Below are 22,738 nucleotides of genomic sequence, written 5' to 3' on the forward strand. Positions count from 1 at the left end.
GTGATGAGGGAAGAGGTGTGGGTGCAATTGTTGCACCTCCTGCGGCCACTGGGGAAGGTGCTGGGGGGGGGTGCACGCGATAGGTGGGGAGTGCACAAGGGAATCATGGAGGGAGTGGTCTCTACAGAAGGGAGGGGAGGAGAAAGGAAAATGTGTATGGTGGTGAGATCCCATGGTAAGTTCTGGAAATTCCAGCAAATAATGTGGTGGATGCAGAGGCTGGTGTGGTGGTAGGTGAGGATGAGGTGGATTCTATGTTTAATGCGTCTGGGGGTAGAGGGGATGAAAGCAAGTATTCCATTTACCTTCTTAAAGTCCTTATACTGGTGCTGCTACCTTCAGGCTTCCTTGGACACTTATGCCAATAGTTTGTAGATACCTATCCTTCATTTCTCCTGTCCAAATGGAACACCTGCTGTGCTATCAATAACTCCAAAGACTAGAAGTTACTTGACTGATAGGGTTTTATTACCATAAACAAAAGGCACGTCTCATGTTGCTGACCCAAGACCCGAACTTGTTCAAGGGAGGGGTTATGGTGTTGCCACCTTTATTTGGGGAATCAAGGAGGAGCCACAGGTACAATCGGCAAGGGGCAGGCCAGCCATAAACATACAAACAGTATTACCATTGCCTCCACCACATTCACCCTCTCTTTTGAAAGAAGTCTAGTGGGGTGAAGTGTGTTCCATGTCCATCACAAATTCAGTCTGTTCAGTGGTCTTGTCCGCCATTGTGGCCATTATAGCACCAGCTGTGGCTCAGCTGTTGACTCCTGGACAGTCTGGTCATTGTTGGGTGGTGGGGTGTCTGGTGACTGAACTTGAACAGTTGGGGCTGGGGTAAGGTGACATGGTATGTTGTGGGGGGTGGATATACTGATTGGTCAACCAGAGTCCTGAGGTCTCCCCCATGCGCCAGATCCCAGATGGACACAGTGTCCTCGCGCCTATCCAGGTACACCACGTATGCATATTGGGGGTTGGCGTGGAGGAGGTGGATCCACTCAAGCAATGGGTTGGACTTATGGCTTCTCACATGCTTCCAGAGCAGGACTGGCTCCTGGAGATGTCAACTAGGATGGCAACGTGGTCCCCGACATGGACTTCCTGGGAAAGAGAAACAACCTTTCATGTAGGGTGGCAATGGTGGTGGTGCACAGGAGGGATCTGATGGCATGGGGCGCTTTGGGGACAACCTCTTGCCAGTGAGAGACAGGCAGGCCTTTTGACCTCAGGCCTAGAAGGACAGCCTTCCAGACAGTGGCATACTCCTTTTCCTCCTGGCTGTTCCCTCAGGGTTGTAGCTGGTGGTCCTGCTCATAGTAATACCTCTGGCCAGCAGATATTGGCACAGCTCATCACTCATGAAGGAGGACCCCCAGTTGCTATAAATATAGCAGGGTGAAGAGATTGCGCAAGGCATTAATGACAGTGGCAGTGGTCATGTCCAGGCAGAGAATAGCAAAGGGGAAATGTGAGTACTCGTCAATGATGTTGAGACAGGGCCCCCTTGAAATCTGTGCTCAAGCGCTCAAAAGGGAGGGTGGCCTTAATCAGGTGCAACCTGTCTGGCTGGTAGAAGTGTGGTTTACACCCCACACAGACCTGATAGTTTCTGGTCATCGTCCTAATGTTAGCTTTCCAGGCCAGTACAGGATATCATAGTTGTAGGTGTAGAGTTCAATTCTCCACTTCAGAATCTTGTCATTCTTGATTTTACCCTACTGCTTGTTCATTGAACATGAAAGTGACTACACATTGGTCACTCAGCATGGTAAATCATTTGCTGGGAAGATAGTGCCTCCAGAGCCATACCATCTCAACGATGGCCTGAACCTCCTTCTTGATGGAGGAGAGCTGGATCTTGGGGCCTTGGAAGGTGTGGGAGAAAAATGCTACAGGTCTGCTGGCCTGGTTAAGTGTGGTGGCCAGGACAAAGTCGGATGCATCACGCTCCATCTGGAACAGGGTAGATATGTCCACATCGTGCATCGTGGCCTTGGCAATATCGCCTTTGATGCAGCTAAAGGCCTCACCAGCTTCTGCTGACAGGGAAAGAAGATGGCTTTTATAAGGTGTCAGCCTTATTAGCGTAGTTGGGGACCCACTGGGCATAATAGAAGAAAACTCCAGGCATCTTTTCAGGGCCCTGAGCCTGTGGGGAAGTGGGAGCTCCAATAGGGGGTGCATGCAGTCGGGATTGGGGCCAATAACTCCATTCTCCACGACGCAGCTGAGTATAACCAGGTGTGAAGTGTGGAATACACATTTATCCTTGTTGTAGGTGAGGTTAAGTCTTTTGGCCGTCTGGAGAAATTTCTGGAGATTGACATCATGGTCTAGCAGTTCGTGGCCATAGATAGTGACATTATCGAGGTAGGGGAATATGGTCAGCAGCCCGTGCTTGTCCACCATTCAGTCCATCTCCCTCTGGAAGATGGAGACTCCATTGCTGACCCCGAAGGGGACCCTCAGAAAGTGGTAGAGACAGCTATCCACCTCAAACGTGGTGTTCTGGCTTTCCTCCAGCTGGATAGGGAGCTGGTGGTATGCCAACTTTGTCAATGGTGGAAAATACCCATATTAGGTGATTTGGTTAACTATGCAGCCTCTGTGGGGGAGGGAGTACGCATCCAGTTGTATAAACATGTTAATGATCTGACTTTAGTTGATAACCATTCTGTGTTTTTCCCCACTTTCAACCACCTCTATCCGAGCTCTCCAGGGACTGATACTGGATTCAAGGATCTCCTCGGTCAGGAGCCACCTCAACTCTGATTTGATAAAGGTCCTGTCCCCAGCGCTGCATCATCTGCTCTTGGTGGCGATTAGCTTACAGTTGGGGGTGAGGTTGGCAAACAAAGGTGGGAGGAAATCTGGAGAGTGGAGAGCCCACAGGTCACACACATTGGGCGGATCATGGGTTGCTGGTTGGACATGTTTGGAGGGGAGGGTGGGCAGTTTAAAAACTGTTGGCTGCAGACCATGGAGGGGGGTGGAATGAGACCTATCATATTCCATGGTGACACTCTTAACAAGGCACTGAATGTCCAACCCCAGTAGAATGGTCACACAGACCTTTGGCATCACACACAGTCAGCATCACTATGCAACTACAGTTGTTCTCAGTCTCTAACAGGGTTAGAGACTGTGAAGACTCTGTAACTCACTGGTCTCACCATGAGAGAGTAACACTGCACCATGTCAGGATGGATGAAGCTCTCAGTGTTCACGCTATTGAACAAGAAGCTCATCTTGTGCCCATTTACCTCCCTGTTCATCACTGACCTGACAAGCTGATGAGAGCTGCTTTGGTCGGGAGTGACTGAAGCCAGAGCAGCGTTGCTTTCTGGTCCGCTGTACTGGCTTTTGGTCTGGTATGATGGCGGTGTCAGAGATGGTGGCCCTCACAGGGCACATGCAGTGCTGCTGTGGTTCATCAGAAATGACATCATCATAGATGGCGGTGGCCCCCACTGTCCGCATGTGGTGCTGCTTGGATTAGAATTTGATACCTTTGTGTAGTGTCCCTTCTTCCTGCAGCTGGTACAGACCACGTCCTGTGCCGGGCAGCACTTTCTGGGGTAGCCACAGAAGTAGCAATTTGGTGCTTGCCAGTGGTGGAGGCAGCCATAGTCAAGTCGGGACATGGGGTGGTCCACAATCCCATGCCCCAAGATGGCGCCACCCGCAAGTCCCCACACACCGGCTGCGTTATCGGTCAAGAAAGAGTCCATGTGGATACTTCCAGAGTTTTGGCTAGTTCAATGGCTTTCTTTAGCTTCAGCTCACCCTGTTCTAGCAGTCGCTGCTGAATGTAATCCAATCTGATGCCTGTCACACAGGCGTTTTGGATCAGCTCATCTGTGTACTCTTCTGCTGATACAGCCTTGTAGCCACAGGCCATTCTGAGGTCTCACAGCACGCGAAGGTAATTATCAATCGACTCCCTGGGTTGCTCCCTTATGCATGGCTAGGACATGCCTGGTGTAGACTTCATTCACCTGGGCCAGGTACTGAATGTACATTGCTTTAGTGAATGTCTCCCAGTCTCTAAACGCGGTGCCCGACTGTGAGAGCAGTAAGTTTAGCTTATCTGTGTTGGTTTGGGCGATCATGGTAGAGGTCTGAAGAAAAACATTAAAGCAGCGTAGCCAAAGTTCAAAATTGTTGGATGCTTCCAGTGATTGCGGGTCAATTTCCAGTCTCTCTGGTCTCAGCCACTTGTCTAATCCAAATAATTATGGTAATAAAATTGATGTGCTATCAATAACCCAAAAGGCTAGATGTTACCTGACTGAGAGGCTTTTATTCCATAAACAGAAGGCACATCTCATGTTGTTGACCTGTGAGGGGTTACGGTGTTGCCTCCTTTATTAGGGGAATCAAGGGGAAGGAGTCACAGGTACAATCAACAAGGGGTGGACCAGCCATACAGATACAAACAGTATTAACAATGGTTCCACCACAACACCTAACATTCTTCAGGATTGAATTCTATCTGCCATTTCTCTGCTCATCGCACCAAAATCTTACATTAACATCTATGTTGTCAATTCTCATCACAAACAGCCAAGTTCCCAGCCCTGATCCATGTGTTATACCCTCTGGTCACAGGCGTCCAGTCAAATTATGCATGTGTTATACCCTCTGGCCACAGACGTCCAGTCAAATGATCCATGTGTTATACCCTCTGGCCACAGACATCCAGTCAAATGATCCATGTGTTATACCCTCTGGCCACAGACGTCCAGTCAAATAATCAATGTGTTATACCCTCTGGCCATAGGCATCCAGTCAAATGATCCATGTGTTATACCCTCTGGCCACAGGTGACCAGTCAAATGATCCACGTGTTATACTCTCTGGCCACAGGCATCCAGTCAAACAATAATTATGCACTATCCTTTGTCTCCTATCACTGGGTATTTTGGATTCAATTTGCCAGATTCCCAAGGTTCTCATATCTCTTTTTTAGGATTAGTACCCAAATGTCAAATGTCAAAATGCCAATATAGACTATATTAGTCCAGAAGAATGAGAGGAGATTTCATCTAAACTCAGAAAATGCTAACATAATGTTAGCAATGAAAATTATGCTTCACGTTTGTTGTAAGTTGGATAATGTCACTGAGTTTATTTGGCAAATTAATGTTTTGTCAAAAGTCATGTAGTTATTGAAATAGTTGCCATTTATATGTCAGTCTTCTGTTTAACCAGGAGATAAAGGTTTGTCTTCATTTGTGGCTTTTCTTTCGAAAAGCCTCCTGAAGTTGATCCAAAATATTAACTCTGTTTCTCTCCTTCCAGGTGTTGCTAGGCTGCTGAGTATTTTTAATAGTTTATGTTAATTTGTTAGATATTCAGAGTATTTTGGTTTGTAGCCTCTTTTAACTGCTGTTTTGGCTTCTCAGCATCACATTCATTTTTTCTACTCTACGTTATGCTTGCAATTCTTACAAGACTATATTCTCAGATTTAGATTTCAGATGTTCAGATTTTAGATTTATTGTCAGAGTGCACACATGACATCACATACAACCCTGAGATTCTTTTTCCTGTGGGCCAGGCAGAATTGCCACTTATTGGTAGTGCAAAAATCAAACTGTACACAATGTAAACATGTAAACAAATAAAAGAACTGTAAATAGATAACAAATGTAAACAAACTGACTGTGCAATATAGAGAGAACATAGAGAGAACTCTAGCTTTCTCTTCCTGAAGTCAATAATCAGTTTCTTAGTTTGGTGACACTGAGTGAAGTGAGCCTTGCCCTCCTGCTCTTATTCATTTCAACCCAACCCATTTCTCAGCAGCTATTCACATTTCTCATTTAACCATGTTCAAGGTGCTGAACACGTGAATATTTTTGCTGTAAAATAATGTCTATTTCATTGCATCCTTTAGAGCATATAATGCTGCCAATCTGATGGATGACCTGAAGATACTGTATAGAACAGCTGGAGCAGAGGGGAAGGGCATCACTTTCATATTCACGGATAATGAAATAAAGGAAGAATCCTTTCTTGAGTATCTCAACAATGTGCTCTCTTCTGGAGAGGTATGTAGTTTCTTAACGAATGAGTATAGGAGAAGGATTAGGCCTCATCTTCTCTTCTGTTCTTTGTAATTTTATATCCATCTCCAATTTCCATCACCTGTTTATAATAAACTATCTTACGTACACACTGTCACCTCCTGGCATGTCCTGTGGTTCCATTTTTCACCTCTAATATATAATTTGACAGTTTTAAATATTCAGATTCTCTCCTTTTGTAATTAAAGATGAAAGAAATTGGAAAAGAAAAGAAAAGCAATTCCTCTCCTTCATCATATTAATAACTGATTAATATGCAATGTGCCTCAATGTCATCTTCAGATTCTTCACTGTCCAGTATACCACCAATCTTGGAGATATCCACAACCTTACTCACCAGGCCATCTCCATTATCATCAAAGTCATTAATATAGATGACAAACAAGTGGATCCATCTACATCTGTATATTTTTGACCTCTCTTGCATTGTAAGTTTCTCATCCCAGCTATCCAGCATACTGTACTTAAGTTGGCTTTCAAGAAGAATAGAATATAAGAGCAGGGATGTGATGTTGAGACCTTGTAAGGCACCAGTGAGACCTCACTTGGTATATTGTGAGCAGTTTTGGGCTCCTAATTTATGAAAGGATGTATTGACGTTGGAATTTAGGAGAATGAGGGGAGATTTCATTGAAACACTTTGAATGTTGAAAGGCATGGACAGAGTAGATGTAGAAAGGTATTACCTATGGTGGGAGAATCTAGGACAAGAGGACTGAAGAGTGTTCACTTGGAAGAGAGATGTGGAGAATTTTCTTTAGCTAGAGAGAGGTGAATCTGTGGAATTTGTGGCCACTGTTAATTGTAGAGGCCAAATTGTTTGGTATATGTAAGGCAGAGATTAATCAGTTCTGGATTAACTAGTGCATTAAAGGTTATAGGGAGTGGGAGTGGGAGTGTGGGAAAATGGATCAGCTCATGATTGAATAGTGGGGCAGACTTGATGGGCTGAATAGTCTATTTCTGCTCCTCTATCTTATTTTAAATTTTTATGCCACCCAATTGACCTTCAACCACTGGTATGATTTTTGAAGGGTGGGATGAAACCAGAGTCCTCGGGAAAAACCCACGCAGACATGGAGAGAACATACAAACTCCTTACAGACAGCATGGGATTCAAACCCAGGTCCTGATCACTGGTGCTGTAACAGTGCTGAGCAAACTGCTATGCTACCTGTGCTGCCCTACACTAACTGTGCAGGTCTTATGGTCTAGGTTAGAGCCATCTTCAAATTTAGATGTGTAGTTTTCACACTTTCCCCTTTTCTCTCCCACTTCAAACTTAATTCCTAACCTTTCTGATGAAGAAGCAGTGACCTGAAGGATTATATCTGACAAACAGGAACAGACCCCCTTTGCCCACAATTTCTATCCCATGAATTATGTCAAATGAAGTGATGGGTATGAATATGACTTTATTGCCATATACACAAGTATAATACACAGATGCACTTGAATACTTGCCCCACAGGTATGTAAGATACAGTAGTATCAATTAAATTACCACAAGACACCAAGACAGAAGAGAGGCAAAAAAACCCCACTTTAATCGTGCAGACAGACAGGTGTATGGTTATGTGCATGGGGAGGTTCAAAAGCTTGATAGCAATTGGAAAAAAAAAAACTATTGTTGAACCAAAAGGTGCTGGACCAGGCTTTTACACCTACCTGAAGGTTTCACTGAGCAAAGCGTGTGACCAGGGCAATGTAGCTGCTTTCTTAAGATGGACGGAATGCCAGTGCCTGTGAAGGATTTGGCTAATTCTGTATGTCTGAATATGATCCATATCCCACCCTTCCCTGAAAGCTTCATGATTCTGTCTAAATGCCTCGTAAATGTTACGTTTGTATCTGTTTACACCATCCACTCTAGCCATATATTTCAAGCACCTTCCACTCTGCCTTGCATATCTCCTTTAAACTCCCTCCCCCCACCCCCTCACTTTCAACCTAATATTTTAAATTTCCATGCTGGGAGAAAAATTCTTGTTTTCTTCCCAGTCTTTTTTTTTTTCAAAACTTTATTTATTAATTTTAACATATGAAGAAAGTAAGTAATTCACGTACAGAAAAAATACAAAATAAAGTAATACAAGTACAAAGTAACATAGTTAATACAATACCAATCTCGGCATCTCCCCCTAACAACTAAAACTAAAAAAAACTATTTTAACCCCTAAACCCCCCCTCCCCACCCCCACGATAAAAAGTGAAGAATTAATACTATTAGTATAATAAAAAAAATAAAAAATATATATCTTAAAAAAAAGATCGATATATTAAAAAAAAATTAATTAAGTATTAATTATTAATCCAAAAAAATTTTATTATATAAGAATATATATGAAAAAACAAAAACAAAAAGAATTTAAACGAAAAAAAAACAATTAATAATAAAAAAAACTAAAAAAAAGAAAACATATATAAAGAAAAAATATATAATAAAAAAAGTTTTTTTAAAGAAAAAAATGATTAATTCAAACTTATTTAAATTGTATATAAACAATGAATGGGGTCCCCTTTACCTTATAAAAAGACATCTTATCATATATCTCTGAATACCACCTCTCTAAAGACAATACATTTCTATTCTTCCAAGTAATCGCTATACATTTCTTGGCCACTGCCAGCGCTAAGTAAATAAAAGATACCATGCTGTCTGGTAATTATCTAATTCTAAATCAATCAACGGTTGCATATTCCCTAATAAAAATATATCAGGGTCTAATACAATATGAAGATTATATAGATTATTAAATACAGATTGAATACCTTTCCAAAATTGTTGTAACCGATCACACAAACAAACAGCATGTAAAAAAGTACCAGAAACCTGATCACAACGAAAACAAAGATCTGACTTACTAAAACCAAATTTTTTTAATTTTTCGGGTGTTAATTATAATTGATGTATAAAACTATAATTAATCATCGCCAATCTAGCATTAATCAATTTTCGAACACTATTACGGCAGATTTCAGACCAATCTTCTTCAGTTATTGTTAAACTTAAATCTTTTTCCCATTTCATTTTATCTTTATCCCAATCTATTTTACTTTCACTTTCCAACAAAATACGATACAAACCTGATATATAACCCTTTTTTGGAAATGAGAGCACATATTTCTCAAAATCAGTTTCAGACAGTAAATTCATTTGACGACCGCATACCTGTTTTACAAAAGATCTTAACTGATAATACACAAATATAGAATAACCACTTATATCAAACCTCTTTTTCAATTCTACAAAAGAACAAAAATGACCTTCTAAAAAACAGTCAGATAAATTATGTATTCCTTTCTCCTCCCATTGTTTCAAAATAGTATTAGATACCGTGAAAGGAACAAGTTGATTATTATATAATGATAATCTTCCCGACCACTTATTTTTCAATCCCATTTTATGTAATTTACTTGTCCATAAATTCATTAAATGTTTCAATATTGGTACGTCATAAGTTCGTAACATATTTTTATTCCATCGAAATAAAAATTCATTCGAAAATTTTTCAGAAATAACTGCCAATTCTATCTGTGCCCAACTAGGCGTATCTTGTGTGGCCATTAAGGCGCTAAGAAATCTAAATTGAGCTGCTTCATAATAAAATTGAAAGTTAGGTAGCCGTAACCCTCCAAATTGAAAATCCCACATCAATTTTTTACAACGCCACCATTTCGACATGTCTTACAACAGTTAGAAAAAAAAAACCCAACTCTTACCCCCTTACCCTCTCTTAATACGATCAAAAAAAAAGAAAAAAAAGAAAGAAGAGAAAAAAAAGGAAAAAAAAAATTATTATTTAAACAAAAAAAATCCCTTCACTCTTTAATCTAATAATACAAAAACAAAAGAAAAAAAAATGGGTAGGAGGTTAAAAATACCCCCTCCCGTCTAAACCGCGCAATGCGGTAACTCCCAAAAAAAATGGGTGTGAGATAACTCACACGTAGCAGATGACTTTCAGAAAATAGTGCCTATCCAGTTCTCTCCCCCAACTCTTACTTCATCTTCAACTAGCATCATCATTATTTAAAATCCCTTTTTTTTTTGAAAAAAAGCATTAGAAGAAAAAAGGACAACTCTTCTTTTAATCAGCTCCAACTGCCGAGTCACCATTATGACCATTCCTTCTTGGAGCACGGCTCTTTTCTTCCATCTCTTGTCTCCTTAGAGATCGCGGCAGACTATATCTCCATTGAAACTGAGTGATTGGCAGCTCTTGAACAAATGCTATAGCTTCCTTTGGAGAATCAAAGAACTTTGATTGGTAACCATCTTGAAAAACCTTCAAAACAGCTGGATATCTAAAGGTTGCCTTATAACCTTTCTTTCACAACAACTCTTTAGCAGGGTTGAATTCCCGTCGTTGGAACATAACCTCTTGACTCAAATCCGCATAGAAGAAAACTCGATTATTTTGAATCATCAAGGGTGATTTTCTCTGTTGTGCATTTCTAATAGCCACTCGTAAAATTATTTCTCTGTCATAATAATTCAAGCAACAAACCAAAACAGGTCTTGGACTTTGACCTGAAATAGGTCTTCTACGCAAAACTCTGTGAGCACGTTCTAGTATTATACCTTCCAGGAAATGTTCTTGACCCAGCACCTGCGAAATCCATTCAGTAAAAAATTTTCTTGGGTATGGTCCCTCCATACATTCCGGCAAACCAATAATCGTTATATTGTTCTGTCTGGATTGGTTTTCCAAATAATCGATCTTTTTCACCAAATTTTTATTTTGAGTTCGTAAGTCTTCAAAAATTTTGGTCACATCAAGAACTTGATCCTGTATTTCATCTATATCTTCTTCACACTAATTAAATGTATCTCTCACTTCAAGCTTAAAAGCTCCAAACTCAGCCATCTGTTGAGAATGTATTTTCACCAGGGTATTAAACCTAGTACCAAGTTCAGTCATAATCTTGAATAATCCCTGCATTGTATAAGATAATTTAGATTCAAGATTCACAAGAATCTTTTCAATTGGAAGAGATTTTGGCTCAACAGATTCCTGCTTCTTCTGCATAACCAAAGGATCTTCTGTTCCTTCCTTCATTCTGGTTGCCTTCCTTTTAGTATGACTGCGTGTGGAAACCCCAGCCACAGCCTCTCCAGCAGTGACTGGAGGACGCTGGCTGGGGTTTTCCCCAGTCCATAATGTATTAAGTTCTCCCAGTACATCAAGTTGTATAGTTTCTTCTATCTCAAGAGGTGCAGTTTGCAGCGCCACCACTACAGTTGACAAATGCCTTTCCCCAGCCGGTGTTTCAGCTGGTAATACTTCAGCTGATGATACTACAAGCGGTTCATTCATAACATTGCCGTCAGATGCTACTGTGCATGTGCGAACCTGAGTAACTCTTTGTTCTAAAGGCTGTTTGGCACCCTCTTCAGGGGGCTCTACCGATGTAACATAGAGCTCTGCATCCGAACACTGTACCTCTCTCCTGGGATCCATTTCACGCTGAGTCCCGGTGTCTTTTCTACAGGTAGGCTCCAAAACTTGAACTTTTGGAAAATGTAGTTTTTTGATGATCTGTTGTCGTTTTTTTTTGCTCTTTTTCACCAATTGTACCATCAGAAGTTAAATTAACAGCACTGAAGTTATCTAAACTTTTAAAGAATTTTAACGGGCATTTCTAGACAAAACAATAAGATAGAGTCAGGAGAGGACTGGAAGGCACGTCTGATCCTTACGCCATCTTGCCACGCCCTTTTCTTCCCAGTCTAAACCTCCCATAATGTATAAACTTCTATTGGCTCTTAGATCTGATGATCCAGAATAAACAATAGAAGTTTATCCAGACTCTCCTAATCACTAATCATTCTGAAAATTCCGCACTGCACTCCCTCCTTTCTTACTGAGGACTACACTCACAATATTCCAAGGTTTGTCTAATGAGAACTTTGATACCTATGGCATCAAATGACATAATAGGTATAAATATCACGATTTTGTGATTTTTTAAAATTATTTTGAGTAACTGCACATCTTTCATATTTACATTGCTGCCTCTATTTGTGCCATCAACAAATGAATGTAGGGGTTTTTAATTTAAGTTTTAAAAGGGTTAAATTGTTGTACCTCTCACACTTTCACATCCTCTTCATTTGAGGAACTGTCCATTGTACCTACTGACATCTAACACACAGCCACTCACAAGCTATCTAAATTTATTGTACTAAATTCCATGAGCTTTATCCAGTTTCTTAATTAGAGACTTTGCAAAATACTTTCAAGATATTTCTATAAATGTTATTCGGAAGCATTAATTGTCCACGTTTTCATTGCTATCATACAGTCAAAAAATCTTTCAGGTTCGTCAAATAGAATCTGTCCTTCCCTCAATATGACGAGAAAATATCCACATTTTCAGACATTCTGTCCATAAATATCTTTTGATACAACCAAATTTACTGCAATCACTAATTCTCAATTTATTTCTCTCTCTAAACATTCTCTAAATAGCAGAATGATATACGCAATTTTCCAATGTACCGGAATGATTCAAAGATAAAAAGAAATTTGGAAAAAAAGCTATATTTAGGGTATCTCCACTTTTCTCACCTACTCCCTTTTATCCCTGGGATGTAAACAGGGTTCCAGTGATTTGCTGGTGTTACAAGCCCAGAGGACCCCAAAACCCAGCAGCAATAGAAATTCACAAAGACATATGGTGACTTAAATAAAAGTTACTTTTAATTTATTTTAAACATAACTTTAACTCATTACTATTAACTTAGCAACCTAATTAACCCCCTTCTAATTCTAAGATCATGTGTATGTAATGTGTATATGTTCAGGAAAATTCTTTGATTCACAGTCCCATCTCACTTCTCACTCCTCCAAGTTCACCAGTATCAGGTAATTCTTATACTGTGCTCAGAATTTAACATTTATGAATTTTTATCAAGCTCTGGTGCTTAAAGGTCATTGGTTACTGCTCTGGAAGGATCTTGTTCATTTCAGAGAGAGCTATTTGTTGCTTGTTGGACACACACAAACTGATTTCCTCTGATCAGCAACTTCATTGTCTTGCTGAAGAAATTTGCCCCATCATGGGTTTTCCAAATGATAACCTCTTCTTCCAGGTCACCACAGAGTTCCTCTTGTTTCCCTTATTTCATGAAAAACACTCTAGCCAGCCATTTCCTCTTGTATGGACCACAAGGGTTTTCAACAGGCTGAACTCAGAACTCACAACCTGTCTTCAAAATGGGGTTTCAACAGACTGCCAGCCTGCCATGTTGCAGCCTCAAAAAGGCACTACAGAACTCAGTTCTCTCTCTCTTGGTCTTTTCTTTCTCTCTGCTTGCAAAACCACGTGAGCCCTCCTACAGCAGCAAACTACAACCAGACAAGTTGCTGGCACCGGAATCAATTTCTGCCTAGACATCTGTTGCTTTTAAGACAATAGTCCATTTACTCCACAGCATCAATCCAATTAACACCTACTCGTGAAGTCTCCACAGGCACTCTTCAAAGTTTCTGTAAATTCACTATAGACATGAAATCTCTTAGCAAAGCTCTTGCATTTTAAATGAGATGTCTTTTTGAAGTGTTACTGTCTGTTTGTGAAGTGACCTACATTAAATACTCACAATCTCTCTCTTTTAAAGACATATTAATATATAATATAAAATAAAATATACCCCGTAACACTGATCCTCAGTGAATTATTTTCATTATTTTGATTAGATTAATTTTACCATATAAACCATATAACCACTTACAGCACAGAACAGGCCAGTTCGGCCCTACTAGTCCATGCCGTAGCAAATCCCCACACTCCTAGTCCCACTGACCAGCACCCGGTCCATACCCCTCTAGTCCCCTCCTAACCATGTAACGATCCAGTCTTTCCTTAAATGTAACCAATGACCCCGCTTCGACCATGTCTGCCGGAAGCTCATTCCACATCCCCACCACCCTCTGCGTCAAGAAACTTCCCCTCATGTTCCCCTTATAATTTTCCCCCTTCAATCTTAAACCATGTCCTCTAGTTTGAATCTCCCCCTTTCTTAATTGAAAAAGCCTATCCACGTTTACTCTGTCTGTCCCTTTTAAAATCTTAAACACCTCTATCAAGTCCCCTCTCAATCTTCTACGCTCCAGAGAAAAAAGCCCCAGTCTGCACAACCTTTCCCTGTAACTCAGACCCTGAAATCCTGTCAACATTCTCGTGAACCTTCTCTGCACTCTCTCTATTTTGTTTATATCTTTCCTATAATTTGGTGACCAAAACTGTACACAGTACTCCAAATTTGGCCTCACCAATGCCTTGTACAATTTCATCATAACCTCCCTACTCTTGAATTCAATACTCCGATTTATGAAGGCCAACATTCCAAATGCCTTCTTCACCGCACCATCTACCTGAGTATCAGCCTTGAGGGTACTATTTACCATCACTTCTAAATCCCTTTGTTGCTCTGCACTCCTCAATTGTCTACCATTCAATGTATATGACCTATTTAAATTTGCCTTTCCAAAATGCAGCACCTCACATTTCTCTGTATTAAATTCCATCAGCCATTTCTCAGCCCACACCTCCATCCTTCCTAAATCACCTTTTAATCTACGGTAATCTACCTCACTGTCCACAACACCACCAATCTTTGTGTCATCCGCAAACTTGCTTATCCAATTTTCTACCCCTACATCCAGATCGTTAATATATATAACAAATAATAGTGGACCCAGGACCGAACCCTGAGGAACTCCACTAGTCACCGGCCTCCAATTGGACAAACAATTTTCTACCACTACTCTCTGACACCTTCCATCCAACCACTGCTGAATCCATTTCACTACCTCCTTATTTATAACTAATGCATCCACCTTTTTTCCTAACCTCCTGTGGGGAACTTTGTCAAAAGCTTTACTAAAGTATCATCCTTGATAGAATACTCATAGTGTTTGGAATACTGAGCTTTTTATAGACAATAGGTGCTGGAGAAGGCCAATTGACCCTTCGAGCCAGCACCGCCATTTATCGGATCATGGCTGATCTTTCCCTTTCAATAACCAATCCTTGCCTTATCCCCATAACCCTTAACTCCCTTGCCCACAAGAGACTTACCCAACTCTCTCTTAAATCTATCCAACGAATCCTCCCCCACTACCTTCTGTGGCAATGTATTCCTCAGACCCACAACTCTCTGGGTAAAAAAAATTCTCCTTATTTCTGTCTTAAATGGCTTTCCCTGTATTCTTAAGCTATGACCTCTAGTCCTAGTCTCACCCATCATTGGGAACATGTGCTCTGATTTCACCCTGTCAAGCCCTTTGATAATCCTAAATACCTCAATCATGTCTCCCCTCATCCTTCTAAACTCCATTTCATATAATCCAAGTCTTTCTAACCTATCCGCATATGACAATCCTGCCATCCCGGGAGCTTTAACCAAAGTGAAAAAATATAAAGTTAGCTGTAGGGATAAACAAATTAAGGCCATATTCACAGTCGGAACATGTCCCATTCCCACTATCAACTAAAATGAAAAAACATTCACAGGTGTGTTGACATCATTAAAACTTTTAAACCTTAAATTTTCAGAATAATATCAAATCATTAGTAATTGAAAAGGAAGAAGGTTCTTTAAAATATAAAAATTCACATTTAACTTTTCAAGCTCAGTAACATGAAAACTTATATTTGATTATTATAAAGTTTCAAAATCTAAAATAGATTAAGCATGTATATATTATTTCAATGCTGACCACATTTTCCCACAGTCCTATAATAAACTAACCACATAAGCCTAGTTTCTCACAGTTGAGTAATAAACTACATACATTATATCACTTGTGGTATTAATAAATGAAGAATCAAAAGAGGAAAATACTGTCAACATTAATAAAGTAAGATTAATACAATCTAGTTAAATCCTTAACATCAAAGATAAGCAAAATAAACTAAATACACAAAATAAACAACATTAAAATTAAAAACATAATTATTAAGTCATTTAACCCTTCAATTAACACCAGAAAAGCCTAGTCAGACTTCCCCTTAACCAAGAAAAAAAATCCCTTTCAAGATTAGAACAACTTCAGACAGACTATTAGTCCATATCACACATGAAGTTGAGATGGAGTCAACCAAGACTTTGCGAGCATCATCCACCGAATTCAAAAATATCTTATGGCCATCTTCCAAGGTCTAATCCTTGAGTCATTACATCTCTATATTCTTTCCGCATCTCCAAAACTTCAAAGCATAAATCTACAATGATTCTAATTTGTTGATCCTGATAGTTCAAATTTCTATTTCTACGAGCTTCATGAATAACATGATCCTTCACTTGTTAGTTATGAAAACGAAGAATTACCGACCATGAACGATGTTCCGAGGTTGGCTTGGGAGCTAGAGACCATTGTGTTCTGTTGGGCTCGGGCTTAGTAGTAAAAACTCTTTTCTAAGCACTTCTACAAGAATATTTGAGAAGATATCAGTTAACTGGCCTTTCTCAGTATCTTCCTTTAAGCCCAAGATCTGAACGTTTTGACACCTGCTCCTGCTCTCCAAATTGACCACCTTCAAGGCTAACTTGGAGTTGCTGGCAGATAATACATCACATCAAGTTTCCAGTTTATATAGTCATTAACTGACACCAAACCAGCCTCTGCAATTTCCAAACGATCCTCACTTGCTGAAATTAATTGTAGGACTTTTTCAAGCTCAGAATCAATCACTGCTCTTTCACTGCTGCAATTATTTATTGTGTAATCTCCTATGCTTGATTTTTTTAACCTGTCTGAAAGTCTGCAGTCAGAGGGACTGTCTCTTCTTTACCATTTTTAGCAGCTTGGACTCCTCTGGTTGTCATAATTTCCAAAGCAATGGTATTAAATATTAAAGAGATCACATTTAAGCCTCTTTGGTTAAAGATTAAAGATGATTAAGTGAGAAATCTTTAAAATTGATCACAGCACCTAACACTGCCTCCTACACCATGTAATCACCAGTCTGGAAGCTTACAATATTTGAATTTTATTGCAATCCAAAAAACTAAGAGGAGAAATTTCTCCTCTTCTTAGTAAAGTAAATGGGTATTTTGAGATCATATCCCCATGTCTTGACTGCTCCACCTGGTGAAATATCCTCATAACATCTATTTAGTGAAGCCTGCTCAGAAGCATACATATTTCTGTGAGATTCCCTTTCAGAAACTGCACTTCATGGGCGCATATTCTTTCCAGTTACTCCTCTAGGATAACACACACACCCCAAGAATAAATGTGATTAACTTTAGCTGCACTCCCATGAAGGCCATTACAGCCTGACTTGAATAAAGAAACCAAATATGTGGTGCCTCTAAACCTTTATTATTGCTACATATTTAGCTATGAACTGCAATTTGTTCCTGTCTTTTACTAAAGGCCCTTCTTTACTTGGGTTACACATCAGTATTCCTGAAAGTAAGCTCCTGATTTATCTTTATATCTCCCTCTCAACTGCTTCCCGCTACCATGCACAGTCTCTTCTTATTGCTGATGTCTGCCATAGTAATTTGGTTGCTTTTTCCTACCTTAATTGCTCCACCAATCTTCTCCACAGTGCCCTGGTTTCCATTTGATTCTCTGTTCTCTTCCCTATCCCCTTCTCAAACCAAATCTTGGATTCTGAGATCTTCTCCATTCCCCAAACAAATACCTAGCATCAGCCTTCTTCATAAGCTCAGCAAAAATCTAAATTCTACACCACAATCTTTCTTCTTGCCAACACCATAACTTACTTTCTATCACGATAGACATCACCTTCCAGCTTCTGTAATTGCTGAAGATTTTTGACTTAAGGCTCTTGCATATTCAGCACCGATTTCCATATGTGGGGCTCCTCAGTGCAAGAAATAAAAATAAGCTGAAGAATTTCAAGGCATCCCCATAAAGGCTTTTAAACTGACAAGATTGTAGACACCCTGATTTGTTCTCCATAATCTTCATAATTATTGGAATATGAGCGTGTGAATGGCTCAGGGGAGAAGTGAGATTGATGAGCATAGGTTGAGGACGAGTTTGATTCCAGTAAGGTAAGATCTTTGAATTTAAATTTGGAAGAGTAAGGGAGACAGCAGCTAGGGCAGTAGAATGCTTCAATTGTAGGATGTGGGAAATCTGGGACAGCACAATTATCCCTGATGACTACACCTGCAAGTGGTGCAACCAGCTGCAGCTCCTGGGAGACCGAGTTAGAGGGCTGGAGCTGGATTAACTCGGAATCATTCGGGATGCAGAGACAATGATAGAGAGGAACTTCAGGGAGACAGTCACCCGTAAAAGTCTGGAGAGAGGGAAGTGGAATAGGCAGACAGTAAAGTATACTGTTTTGGATACTGTTGGGAGGGGAGGGGAACGATCTACCAGGGACAAGCCATGGTGGTCACATCTTGGGCACAGAGGCTGGAAGGCCAGTTAACTGACTTCTCAAATTTACTTGTGGAGGTGTTTGGAAAGGAGGTTTTTTTTAACTACTAAGCCCAAGATCAACAGAACAGAATAATCTTTGGCTCCCAAGCCTACCTTGGAACATCATTCATGTTCAGTACATCATTTTCACTATTACGAAGAGAAGGATTGTGGTATTCGTGAAGCTCATCGAAACAGAAATTTGAAATATCTTGGTCAACAAATAAGACTCATTGAAGAATTTTGCTTGGAAATTATGGAGATACGGAAAGAATAGAGAAGTTATGACAGCTATATAAGAAAGATTTATACCTGCTTTGTTGTATACAGCCCTTCCACAGATCACCTTGGAAGATGAACATAAGAATTTTTTAAATTCAGTGGATGAAGCTTTGGCTGATTCCATTTCAACTTCAAGTTTAATATAAACTAATAGTCTGTGTCTGAAGTTGTTATTATCTTGAAAGGATTTTTTATCCATGGGGGAAGTCTGACTGCTCTTTTCTTGTTTTAATGGTTAATTGAGTTAATAATTATGTGGTTTTTATTTTAACTTTGTTTATCTTTGATGTTAAAGATTTAACCAGATTGCATTAATCTTACTTTATTAATGTTGATAGTATTTTCCTCTTTTGATTCTTCATTTATTAATGCCACAAGTGATACGTAGTTTATGATTCGACTGTGGGAAAGTAGGCTTATATGGTTAGTTTATTGTAGGACTGTGGGGAAATGCAGTCAGCATTGAAATAATATATTCATACTTAATCTATTTTGGGTCTGGACAGTGTTCATGTTACTGAGCTTGAAAAGTTAAATGTGGATTTTTATAGTTGAAGGAACTTTTAAAATTATTAATTATTTGATATTATTTTGAAAGTTTAAAGATTTTGATTATATTAACACATCTGTGAATGTCTTTTTTATTTTAGCTGATAATGGAAACGAATCATGTTTCTATTTACTCATGTGGCATATATTGTTTGTCATTAGGACAAACTTCGTATTTTTCACTTTGGTTAAATTTTTTTCCATAGAATTTTTTATTTGGGCAAGATTAATTATTCTTTTTCATAATATAAGAAGTTATATTAAGATTTTCAATAGAAGTGTGTGAAGTTATAATGTATTTTTTGAGCTGGCTGCTATTTTGTTTTGCAACCTTCAGAGCTTAGAAATTTGGGTGTGAGGGTATTCTGTTTCAGTGTGGTTTCAAAGTGATGTCTCTTGGAATGATGACAAGCACACTTGGATCATTTTCATATTTTTAATTAATATTAATTATGATTAATCCAATTAGATTTATATCGTGGAATAATAAGGGTAAGAATGGTCCAGTTAAACACCACAGAATATTTGCTCATGTTAGGCATCTAAAGGCTGATACTGTTTTTCTTCAAGAAACCCAAATCATTGAATTCTGATAAGGATAGGCTCTTTTCTAAATGGAGTGGACAATGTATTCATTGATCTTCTGATACTAAAATCAGAGGAGTATCTATTTTAATTAATCAAAACATTCCATTGGTACTTCATAACATTTTATCAGACAAACAAGGTTGTTATATTATTCTTACAGGTAAATTACATAATAAAATGGTTGTTTTAGCTAATGTATACACCCCTAACACCGATGAGCCTGAACTCTTTTGATTTTTTTCAGCCCTACCTGATTTAAGTCAATACTCACTGGTATTGGAGGGGATTTTAATTGTTGGCTAAATACTGTTCTAGATCATTCTTCTAAACTTGCTATTATAAGCAAATCTGCAACTATAATTCATTTTTTAAACAAATGTTGGTATTTTAGATGTTTGACATTTCTTATATCAGAAAAGATTTTTTTTTAATTTGCATCATACCTATACTTGAATTGATTATTTTTATATAGATAATCAGTTGATTTCATTGACCAAATATCAAGGAATAGTGATATCTGATCATGTTCCTGTTATCTTGTCTTTGAACTTTCCTGACATTCCTTTTACAAAGATGCATTGGCATTTTAATTCTACCTCACTCTCAGATAGGGATTTTTAAAAATGTTATGGAAGAGCAAGTTCAGGTTTTCTTTACTACAATTTCATCTCCAACAGTTTCTAACCTGATTGTTTGGGATCCTATGAAAACATATCTGAGAGGGCAAATTATTTTCTATACAGCTAATATAAAGAAGAAGACTAATAAGGAAAGATTAGATTTAATCAATCAAATTAAACAAATTGATTTACAGTATGCACTATTTAAACATTTAAAAAGTCAATACCTTGATCTACAGATGAAACCTCGAGTGGAGTAGAGTGGGAAAGTCCATTAGCTACAACACTGTCTTTTCCAGAAATGTGTAGTACAGTGGCTCTCAAACTTTTTCTTTCCACTCACATCCCATTTTAAGTATTCCCTATGCTGTTGGTGCTCTGTGATTAGTAAAGGATTGCTTAAGTTCAGATGTGAGTGGGAAGGGAAGAAACTAACAATAAAAATTTACCATTTCCAAGAATGTCTGCAGGCTTCTAACCATAGCAAGTCTTGAGTGCTTGGTAATGGCCTCAACTTTGGATGGCAGCAGGGTCATGCCTTCCTAAGTAATTCTTTGCCCCGAGAAATCAATAATTTCTTGTCCAAAAATCCATTTATCTGGATTGATGGTCAGTCCAAACTTTTGAAGACAAATAAAAAAAAAACAAAGATGTTCCAAATGTTCTTCCTTGGTCCCATTGGCCACTAAAATGTTGTTGAGGTAAATGAAGACATTGATCATATCACATCCTAAAGCTTCCATCACCTGTTGAAATGATTGAGCAGCATTCTTTAATCTGAATGGCATTTGTAAAAATTTGATCAACACAAAGAGGATAATTATTGGTGTTTTGGAATGTCTTCTGGCTCTACTGGTACTTGGTGAAAGCCTCGCACCAAGTCTATTTTGGAGAAGATCTTTGCTCCATGTAATTTATCTGAGAAATCCTGAATATAAAGTATCGGATAATGATCTGGTATGGTAGCATTGTTAAGCCACCTGTAATCTCCACAAGGTCACCAACCTCCATTGTGTTACGGGACTATATCTAATGGGGATGCCCAGGGGCTGTCGGACCTAGTTCCTCCATCTTGGCAGACTCTTCCTTAGCTGAGCACAGCTTCTCTGGAGGCAAGCGGCACGCTTTGGCATGAATAGGAGGGCCCTTAGTACAAATGCGATGAGTAACACCGTACTTTGCAGTGGAGGCAGAAAATTGTCATGTAATAATCTCTGGGAAATCTTCCAACAGCTTGGAAAATTCATCTGCTGGTTTATTTTATGTTTGAAGGCATAGAGCAGGGGTATAAGCGTCTGCTTAAGGAATATTCTGAAAAGTAGTTCCACCTCTCAGCCAACACCCTTTTAAGTTGACAAGGAATGAATGAACCTGAAAAAAATCTGTCAGGATACTGCTGCTATAATAAATGGCCAAGTATAGAGATGATTCTTGAACTTGACGTTCATCTTTCTGGTGACAAAGGTCAGAATGTTGGAACTGTTAACTGCTCATAGTTGTAGGTCCGGGGTAGGATGACGTCAAAACTGGTGGGTGAAAATGCACTAACTTTTGAACCTGTGTCCACCAGAAATTTTCATTGGGGACAACTGATCCCAACCACTGCAGCCCTTACTAGCAGTTGGCCTGGGTGTTTCCCACAAACGAGCAGGGTGGAAAGCACTTGAGGGCATTTACTCCCCAACATCTGTGGTAGTAACACCAAGATGAGGTGTCCACAGGCTGCTTGCTTGTCTTGGGGCATTGCCTGTTTGTAGGGAGTGATGTGCTAAGAGCACTAGAGTGTGACACGGGGTCAATATTGGAGGGTTTGATTGTGAAGACTTGTCTTTTCTTGCTATGCTTTTTAGTCACCATCTTTGCCTCCACCACTACAGCCCTTGGGTCTTCAAATGAACTCTTGAATAACGAGCCTAATATCATCTGGCATTCGCTCTAAAAACAGCTGCTCGAATAACATATTGGGCCTTTCACCAGCTTCCAGCAACAGCATTTCATCCATTAGTTCTCAGGGGCACGGTCTCCAAATCCATTGAAGTGCAGTAGTTTGGCTGCCCTTTCCCTACGGGACATACCATATTACAAGTTATAAAAGTGCTTTTAAAGTGTCATACTTACTGGTATGTGGTGGATCCTGTAGGAAGTCACCAACCCTCTTAGCGACGGCCTGGTCCAGGACA

The 22,738-nt window shown here is 39.4% G+C and overlaps 1 protein-coding gene across 1 annotated transcript in view; it reads left to right on the forward strand.

Moving 5' to 3' along the window:
* Nucleotides 1-22,738, forward strand: part of LOC138737388 (dynein axonemal heavy chain 8-like) — a 397,732-nt gene that overhangs the window by 146,971 nt on the left and 228,023 nt on the right. Inside the window, exon 18 of the mRNA XM_069888135.1 lies at nucleotides 5,911-6,064. Coding sequence (XP_069744236.1) covers nucleotides 5,911-6,064 — 154 coding nt within the window. The remainder of the gene's footprint in view (nucleotides 1-5,910; nucleotides 6,065-22,738) is intronic.

The sequence above is a fragment of the Narcine bancroftii genome, chromosome 6 (assembly GCF_036971445.1).
Source record: "Narcine bancroftii isolate sNarBan1 chromosome 6, sNarBan1.hap1, whole genome shotgun sequence".
Lineage (NCBI taxonomy): Eukaryota > Metazoa > Chordata > Chondrichthyes > Torpediniformes > Narcinidae > Narcine > Narcine bancroftii.